Source organism: Paramisgurnus dabryanus, chromosome 18, assembly GCF_030506205.2.
Source record: "Paramisgurnus dabryanus chromosome 18, PD_genome_1.1, whole genome shotgun sequence".
In the NCBI taxonomy this organism is placed as follows: Eukaryota; Metazoa; Chordata; class Actinopteri; order Cypriniformes; family Cobitidae; genus Paramisgurnus; species Paramisgurnus dabryanus.
The window spans coordinates 23,933,917-23,944,064 of record NC_133354.1 but is presented as its reverse complement, the minus strand read 5'-3'; the positions used below and the strand labels follow the sequence as shown (position 1 = coordinate 23,944,064).

The 10,148-nt window shown below is 35.2% G+C and overlaps 1 protein-coding gene across 1 annotated transcript in view; it reads right to left on the bottom strand.

Annotated features, from left to right (window-relative positions):
• Positions 1–3,884: 3,884 nt before the first annotated feature.
• Positions 3,885–10,148, bottom strand: part of pof1b (POF1B actin binding protein) — a 31,494-nt gene continuing 25,230 nt past the window's right edge. The window contains exons 12-13 of the mRNA XM_065287372.1: positions 8,943–9,057; positions 3,885–5,754 (exon numbers count right to left, since the gene is read on the bottom strand). Coding sequence (XP_065143444.1) covers positions 5,749–5,754; positions 8,943–9,057 — 121 coding nt within the window. The 3' untranslated portion in view covers positions 3,885–5,748. The remainder of the gene's footprint in view (positions 5,755–8,942; positions 9,058–10,148) is intronic.

Below are 10,148 nucleotides of genomic sequence, written 5' to 3'. Positions count from 1 at the left end.
TCTTTACTTGTCATTTTGTGTATCTTGTTAGGACCACCAAAACCCACCGCGGGAAATGTTTTCTGTTTGTGAACTATTAATTGAAAAAACTTTAACTTTTTCACATTTCTAAACAAAATTATGTTGTGTGCAACAGGTTACCATAATTGTAAAGGTTCAATTAAAAACAGCTGAATTAATTGATTTGATTCGAAGTATTTCAGTTCAGTATTCAAGTTCAGATGGCATTACAAATTTGTTTGGATTGGCTTGTATTTATCTATATAGAGGCCAAATATAGTATAACAATCTGACAGAAATCGACGTAATTCCACATTTATCAGCTGAATTAAAATGCTGGTTTCTATTCTACTTTTGTTGAATGGGTTTGCGCCTATTCACATGAATCAGTGTCAGCGGGAAATGGGAAAAACAGGCCATGCAGAGGCTTCCAGACACAAACAGACACAACTAAATAAATACAGTGGAGACACACTGGAGAAACAGAGGAAAAGATCATGAAACACATGATTTACACAAGAGACATACATCCTGACACACATACAGCACAATGCAGGAATACACATACACACATAAATCCTAAAGCAACCAAGCATAAAAGGTTAAAAAAGCAATCTGACTTTTCATAAGCAGGGGGAAGACAAAGAAACCTCAATGTCTGCCTTTTAAATAAAAAGTTTAGTAAAAAAATGGTTTTAATGCATTAATAACACTGTATCTCACCCGGGTTGGGCTACTTTAACAGAAGGAATATATAAATACAACATAACAGACATAAAATAACAAACCATTATTTAAAGCCAAAATTGTAGTTAATAAACTATTAAACTATACCTGTTAATGCATGCTTGCATTATAATGTCGACCCTTGTCTGAATGCATATCGGTGTGATGTAACGTGTTCCCTTTCTTATCCAACAGCTTTATCAAAAATATGAAAGTTAATTTGGAGGATAAAATAAACAAATTTCATTTTGAAGTGCTTTGAACAAGGTGTTTGACAACACATATTTGCATTACTACAAATTTAACCTTTTTTATAACATCCAATGTGACAACTAGCCCCAATCTCCTTATCTTATAAAAAGGTACAAGCAAATACAAGTGTGTGCACATGAGCAAGAAATTACATGGGAGAGATAGAGCGAGAGAGAGTCTGTAAACCCAATATCCTCTGTGGCCCCAGGGGCTGGGAGTGCACAGCCAGTGCAGGAAGAGATGGGCTGCATTATCCACATCAAAGCTCGGAATTATCAGCCATAATCAATGCCTTTGCATTACTGACCCTGCTCTCCCACAGTACTGTACAGTACAGCAGAGCTGTGGGAGAGAGAGAGAAAGAGAGAGAGAGAGAGAGAGAGAGAGAGAGAGAGAGAGAGAGAGAGAGAGAGAGAGAGAGAGAGAGAGAGAGAGAGAAGGCAAATGAGTGAAGGGGAAATGTCATTAGTCTGGGTGATGTCTGTTCTTAAAGTCTTTGTAGGGGCTGTAGGACACAGTTGGTTTGATGGACATTTGACAGAGCAGTCAGGGAATCTGCTGATGGGTGTGGCCTGTGGAGTGAGTCGACATTTTGCAAAGCACGTGCCTTATTTTCATTAGTGACTTGATTTTAGAAGATGCAAGCAAGTTAATTTTATGTTCAGTTTATATCATTACCAGTTGCTCCACATGTCCAGATGAAGCAGGATCAAGTTGCTGGACAATTATTTTCAACAAATTATTCAACAACTAGAATGTTTACATAAAATAATTTGTGTAAGGTCATTTGCACACAGTGTTTAGGATTAGGTATAGTTGAAAGAGATAAACATAATTTTATCAAAGCTAATAATTAATCAACATGCTTGATACGATACGATGCAATGACTGAAGATGGTGAACACGGGAAGATGGAAAGGAGGCAACTTCATAGTGATGTGATAGAATGAAAATGTTGTTGTTTAGCGCCATCTGGCGATTAGAAGAAGAACTATGTTTCTTAAAGGTGATGTTTGGTGTTATAACCAAGCTGATCTATACATGATCTAAAACATAAATAAAGTTTAAAATCTAACCATCCTTCCATCCATAAAAATAAATTGTTTATCTATCTGCCTGTCTGTCTATCTATCTTCCAGATCTATCTATCCATCCATCCATACATACATTCATGCATAAAAATAAATTGTTTATCTATCTGCCTGTCTGTTTGTCTATCTATCTTCCAGATCTATCTATCTATCCATCCATCCATCAAAATAATTTTATATCTGTGTCTGTCTATCTATCTTCCGGATCTATCTATCCATCCATCCATACATACATTCATGCATAAAAATAATTTGTTTATCTATCTGCCTGTCTATCTATCTACCGTATCTATCTACCGTTCCTATCTACCGTATCTGTCTATCTTTCCATCCATCTATCCATAAAAATAAATTGTTTATCTATCTGTCTTCATCTATTTTCTGTATCTATCTACCATATATATTTACCATATCTGTCTATACATCCATCCATAAAATAAATTGTTTATCTATCTGTTCGTCTGTCTGTCTATCTATCTTCCATATCCATCCATTCATTAAATAGTTTATCTGTCGGTCTGTCTATCTATCTACCGTATCTATCTATCTATCTTTCCATCCATAAAAATAAATTGTTTGTCCATCCATCCATCCATCCATCCATCCATCCATCCATCCATAAAAATAAATTGTTTATCTATCTGTCTGTCTGTCTATTTTCTTTATCTATCTATCTACCGTATCTATTTATCCATCCATCCATCAAAATAAATTGTTTATTTATCTCTGTCTAATCCATTCATCCATCCATCCATCCATCAAATAATTTTTTTATCTGTCTCTCTGTCTATCTATCTTACATATCTATCTCTCTATCCATCCATCCATTAAATAAATTGTTTATCTATCTGTCCGTCTGTCTGTCTATCTATCTTTCATATCCATCCATTCATTAAATTGTTTATCTATCTGTCTGTCCATCTATGTTCTGTATTTATCTACTATATCTATCTATCCATCCATCCATAAAATAACTTGTTTGTCTATCTGTTTATCTACTATATCTATCTATCCATCCATCCATAAAATAAATTGTTTATCTATCTGTCTGTCTGTCCATCTATTTTCTTTATCTATCTATCTACCGTATCCATCTATCCATCCATCCATCAAAATAATTTATTTATTTATCTGTCTGTCTGTCTAATCCATTCATCCATCCATCCATCCAATAAATTGTTTATCTATCTGTCTGTCTGTCTATCTATCTATCTATTTATCTATCTATCCATCCATAAAAATAAATTGTTTGTCATATCTGTCTTTCTGTCTGTCTATCTATCTTCCATATCTATCTATCTTCCATATCTATCTATCTATCTATCTATCTATCTATCTATCTATCTATCTATCTTCCATATCTATCTATCTCTCTATCTATCTATCTATCTTCCATATCTATCTATCCATCCATCCATCCATCCATCCATCCATCCATCAAAATAAATTGTTTATCTATCTGTCTGTCTGTCTATTTTCTTTATCTATCTATCTACCGTATCTATTTATCCATCCATCCATCAAAATAAATTGTTTATTTATCTGTCTGTCTAATCCATTCATCAATCCATCCATCCATCCATGCATCAAATAATTTTTTTATCTGTCTGTCTGTCTGTCTGTCTGTCTGTCTGTCTGTCTGTCTATCTATCTATCTATTCATTAAATAAATAGTTTATCTATCTGTCTGTCTGTCTGTCTATCTACTGTATCTATCTACCGTATCTATCTATCCACAAAAAGATGTGGTATCTGTCTGTCTGTCTACATATACAGTAAAAAACAACTTACTGTATAAAGGAACAGTCTCACATGTCAAGAGAAAGAAAATATTCTTTATTTCAAGCACATTATAAAATGATACATTCAATCTATAAAACAGCTGATGCTGCAGATGCAACAGTGTTTTTATAAAGTTTCTGAATTTAAAGGGCCACTCCAACATATTTTAATAAAGTTCTATTTGGTCAGGAAATCACACATCAGACATCTAATTTTCTTTAAAAACAGTGTTGTTCAAAGAGTAAAAGAGAAGAACTGAGAATAAATGTATGGATTCTTAAGTCTCCTGAGGTATTTTTAAAAGTCTCTGGCGAAATGCTACAAAATGTCCATTAAATTTTGTATGATTTAAAGCTAACATTAATGCTACAAACTGTATAGCAATTAAGATAATAGCTCTCTCTCTCTCTTTGCGATTTCTCATAGGTTACACACCACTACCTAGAGCAAAATGAAATTTTGACATCCACTTGTAAATGAAGGAAAACTCAACACTCGTAAATTACAGAATGTCCCATCAAGATTTCCCATAGGCACATTATGTAAAATAAAACAGTAGAAAAACACTGAAGATGGGCAGATCAAAACAGAACTACAGCAGTGACCTCTTCTATCCAATTTGAGACTGGATATATTACACCAAACCCCATGCAGTATAAACCATTTAAAACTAGTAAAACCCCTCACCAGCTTACACTGCATATTAGTGGTCTACAGAAGTATCACTTAGATAACTTTATCCCCACATAGAGTGCAACAGGGTTGATCTATTTTTGTAGGCCAACACGAATTTATCGGGACACTGGTTCCCTCCCCAATAATCCCATTAAATTCTCCCCTAAACTTTTGGATTATGCAAATACGAAGCTCAAACTTTTATGACACTTACAGATTTTGTCCAACAAGTTTATCTTTACAGATGAACACAACTTTTATGAATTTTGAAGTTTAAATGTGTTTACTAGAAATGAAAAGCTAACCGATAGCTCTTTGAAACTTTATTAAACACATTTAAAAACTTTTACTCCGTGGATGTATGCCCATGTTGCGTTGTTTTTGACATCTTCATGCGTGATGTTGTTTAAAGACCTTTTGTCAACCCAAGACCTTTAAAACCCATTGAAGTGCTAAAATGCTAACTCGCTTTTGACTACAAAAATATGTCATCCCTGTGGCACTCTACAACGATACCATTTTGGCCAATTAACAGTAGTGTTAGCGCCCCCTTGTGTCGGTACCAATCAACAGCTTTGTCAAAGAATCAGATTTTGACAAAATGCTGAGTGTACAAAATATTTTTGCTTGTATTCTTTTGGTAAAGTGCTATAGAGATATCGACATGGGCAATAATAAAAAAAAAAAATCGATATCCGTTGACCACTTATACATACCGCATCCCTTTAGATAGCATCCCAGATAAAGCATCCTCTCTCCAACATTGCTTAAAATTAGTAAAACTAAATGAATTAAAAGAAACCTAACATGACCTTCAACCACCATTTACATAGCTGACAATACTTTTTCCAATGAAGTTATATAATACATGCAAACCATTTCTCCTAATATATATACGATTTCAGTAGTGTTAACCAAAGGCTCCTAAAGGTTCTGATGGTGAGGATGCAAATCGTCTGCAAAATGAGCGTTAATACAACCCTCAGTCAACAACAAATAAGCTACAGTAGGATTAAAGTAACCAGCGGTTTAAGGACAGCCTTTAATTCAAGCCCAGTCAGACTGTCAGATGTTGTTTTGGTCCTTTTTTGTCCAAGTGTGCTGTTAAAACATTACCAAATTCAATCAGCATCATTAAGAGCCATTGGGAAAAGGGAATGGGCTGTGTGCAGGCAGACAGGTAAAGAATGGGGTTTTGGGGGGATCTTGGACATCTTCCTCTTCAGTACTGTAAGAAAGAAGCAGTTTAAAAGTGAATGAATTTTCACCCTGTACAGACTATGGTAAATTCATGTAGGCTTATAACTTCTTAACAATTCAGTTTAACCAGAAATTGACAATGACAACGGAATTGCAATGTGTACGCACTTCTAGGATTTTACAAAATAATACTTCATAACACAAGATCAGTATTTACTGTATCTGTAGATGTCATTCCAAGTAATCGAATATCGGTATCAGCACAGGCATTTTGTATCGGTGCATCTGCATAACAACTTAGCGCAACTAATCGTTTGCAGAATAAAACAATTGCATGTGTATATTTAAGAAATATTAACGTTTGTATATACATTTTTTATTTATATATAATTTATATTAGATATAAATATGAATACTTAATATATACACTTTTTTCTTAAAATATATACATGCATGTGTGTGTTTTTTATATATACATAATTGTTATACACAATACACACATATACACCCACCTAAAGGATTATTAGGAACACCATACTAATACTGTGTTTGACCCCCTTTCGCCTTCAAAACTTCCTTAATTCTACGTGGCATTGATTCAAGCTGCTGAAAGCATTCTTTAGAAATGTTGGCCCATACTGATAGGATAGCATCTTGCAGTTGATGGAGATTTGTGGGATGCACATCCCGTTCCACCACATCCCAAAGAAGCTCTATTGGGTTGAGGTCTGGTGACTGTGGGGGGCCATTTAGTACAGTGAACTCATTGTCATGTCCAAGAAACCAATTTAAAATGATTCGAGCTTTGTGACATTTTGCATTATCCTTTTGGAAGTAGCCATCAGAGGATGAGTACATGGTGGTCATAAAGGGATGGACATGGTCAGAAACAATGCTCTGGAAGGCCGTGGCATTTAAACAATGCCCAATTGAGACTACGGGGCCTAAAGTGTGCCAAGAAAACATCCCCCACACCATTACACCACCAGCAGCAGCCTGCACAGTGGTAACAAGGCATGAACGATCCATGTTCTCAATCTGTTTACGCCAAATTCTGACTCTACCATCTGAATGACTCAACAGAAATGGAGACTCATCACACCAGGCAACATTTTTTCAGTCTTTAACTGTCCAATTTTGGTGAGCTCGTGCAAATTCTAGCCTCTTTTTCCTATTTGTGGTGGAGATGAGTGGTATCCGGTGGGGTCTTCTACAGTTGTAGGCCATCCGCCTCAAGGTTGTGCGTGTTGTGGCTTCAGAAATGCTTTGCTGCATACCTCGGTTGTACTGAGTGGTTATTTCAGTCAAAGTTGCTCTTCTATCAGCTTGAATCAGTCGGCCCATACTCCTCTGATCTCTAGCATCAACAAGGCATTTTCGCCCACAGGACTGCCCCATACTGGATGCTTTTCCCTTTTCACACCATTCTTTGTAAACCCTAGAAATGGATGTGCGTGAAAATCCCAGAAACTGAGCAGATTGTGAAATACTCAGACTGGCCCGTCTGGCACTAACAACCATGCCACGCTCAAAATTGCTTAAATCACCTTTTTATCCCATTCTGACATTCAGTTTGGAGTTCAGGAGATTGTCTTGACCAGCACCACACCCCTAAATGCATTGAAGCAACTGCCATGTGATTGGTTAATTAGATCATTGCATTAATGAGAAATTGAACCGGTGTTCCTAATAATCCTTTAGGTGAGTGTATGATACAAACAAAAACTTTTATTCTGCAAACGATTAGTTGCGATTAGTTGTTATGCAGCCCTAAATAATTTACTGACTTATAAAACTAGCCAATTTCGATATAGTTTTTAATAAAGTCACCTGAACAAATAATTTTTCGGGCCAACATGTCACGTTTTAATGTAAACGAGACATATAGATTGTGGACAAATAAAAAAATTTAGAGCCACATGCATGTTGCCTTGTATGCTACAGCATTAACGTAATTTAAGTAAAACAATGTAGCTAACATGCAAACACTGCATGCAAATATAAAGACTTCATTCCAAGTGAAAAAGTGTTCGTTATACCCTTGAGAAAGATCTTGCTAACATTGTGACATAACTTTAGGTAGTTTCATAAAAACATGACCTCTTTCAACTACATCTTGAATATCAGCCTAGCCTGTTTGTATTTAAAACATACATGTGGGAACTTGATGGGTGTATTTCAATGAATTGCTGGTTTCCTTACCACAAAATACGCTCAGTAATGATACTACCAAAAATTGGCTTGCCACCAATACAATAAATAAGAGTATTTTTTTAGCATCAGTAGCTATGTTTCCATCCACATATTTCTATGCACATTTTGGAGTATTGCATAAAAACACTGGTACGAAATGCAAATAAATTCTAAAAATGCGCATAAAAAATATGCGCTCAATTGAGTCAGATGAATTTCTTATTCGATAAGAAAAAAAAGTGTTCGAATTATGTGAAAGCTAAGCCCCCCAAGCGCCCCTTTATGTCAGCGTGGTTTTACAAAGTGAGATGTTTTAATCAAAGAAACCCCAATTACCCCTTAACTCAAACCGTAACCATGTTTTATTAACTTACCATTTCATTTCTCCAGAAAACAGCATGAGGCGCACTTAAGAGTTTACATTTTAGACAGAAATCTTTTGGATTAGTTAAATTGCAAATTTAATAAAACCAGTGATCCCCCTCAATTTATATTTTTTGTGCTTTATTGGGGGTACTTCAATGCTTATAGTAGGCCAAGGACCACCCAGCCCCACCCCCCTCAATTCAAACACTGAGGAAAAAATGTGCATAAACTACGATGGAAACACTTTAACTGAATAAATCCCTAGATGCGCATCAAAAAAATAATGTGACTGAGCGTTGGATTAACCAGCTTACAGAACTCATTGCACAGCATCTATAATGCGGTTTTGGAAGTTCTGAAATGAAATGTTTAATGCAATACTCCAAGTTTAATACGCAACTTTGGATGGAAACATAGCTAATGCAAACATCATTTGATCTGTAGAAGTAACACTACAAGAAATCCATAAAGATGGACTTGCAACCATCTTTGAATTTGTTACGCTTATGGCATGATGAGTCTTTCTCTAAGCAGACAAATTACCACATTAGCTTTATCACATTATCCTTAAAGTGCATATCAGGCAAACAACTATTTTGTGATTTGCATTAAACACATCCATTGCCCCCAAAAACAGCCAATGTTAGTGTAAATTACCCGCTTGATCGACTCCCCCGTCGTCTGAAAGACAATGGTTCTGTCCTCTTTAATAGGCGCTGTGTACTTATAATCATCATTCAGCAGACCCAGAATAGGATACTGGGTTTGGTATCTATTTGATGATAAAACAGAGAATATTTCAGATTATCACTGAATGACAAGCTGAATTACATTAGCCAGGTGCAAATCGTATGAATTTCAGTAACACATTACAATAGGGTTGTATTTGGTAACATTAGTAAATGCATTAGCAACTGTTACCTAAACTAACAATAAACAATACTTTACAGCATTTATTAATCTTAATACATGTTAATTTTAGCATTTAACACATTATTAAAATCAGCTTACATTAATGCACTAACAAATAATTGTATTAGTATTAACTAACTAAAAAAATAAAATGCTGAAAAACTACATTGCTCATTGTTAAATTATGTTAGCTAATGCGTTATTTGTCCTTCACAATTGTTGCTAGTCAGACCTTCTAACACTGCCAAAATTTTCAGGAAAAATTTGACAACAATGGTTATTATTCAACTGCAGGAAAACATGTTAAACTAGCAATAAATACAGGTTCCGGTCTAAGTTAAGGAATTTTTTAGCATTCAGACTGTAAAATCGTGCAACCACAATAGGGTTGCAAAATTCTGGGAATTTTCAAGGCTGGAAACTTTCCATGGGATTTAAACTAAATATACGGGAATTAACGCCACACTTGCTGCATTTTAACAGTTTAAAGCAAATGCCTTAATGTGTTTATACATTAGCTAGCCAGTAGATTTGATATCTAAATGTAAGCTAGCACTATTATTATAACTTAAAAAAATGTTTATTATGATTTTGTGCTATGCTAGGTACACACCAAAAGATTTTTTACATCTTATAAGATTTTCAAAATGTGACAGACCACAAACATGAGGATATAAAAATCCTAGATTTAACCGTTTTGTTCCGATTGTGTGTGGTGTGCCATAATGTGTCAAAGACAGCACATCACACACACAAACAAATTATCAAGCAGAGTCTCGACTGTGAACACAGGAAATCTCGCGAGACTTCAGATTAAGCATGGTGGACGATATACAGGAAGAAATTTCAATGATAGTGTTTGGAATCATTTTCACAAAAATTGAAGGAAAAAAAGAAAAGGGTTTGGATGAAGTCGTGGAGACAGCGGGAAAATGGTCTGTACAAGTTCAC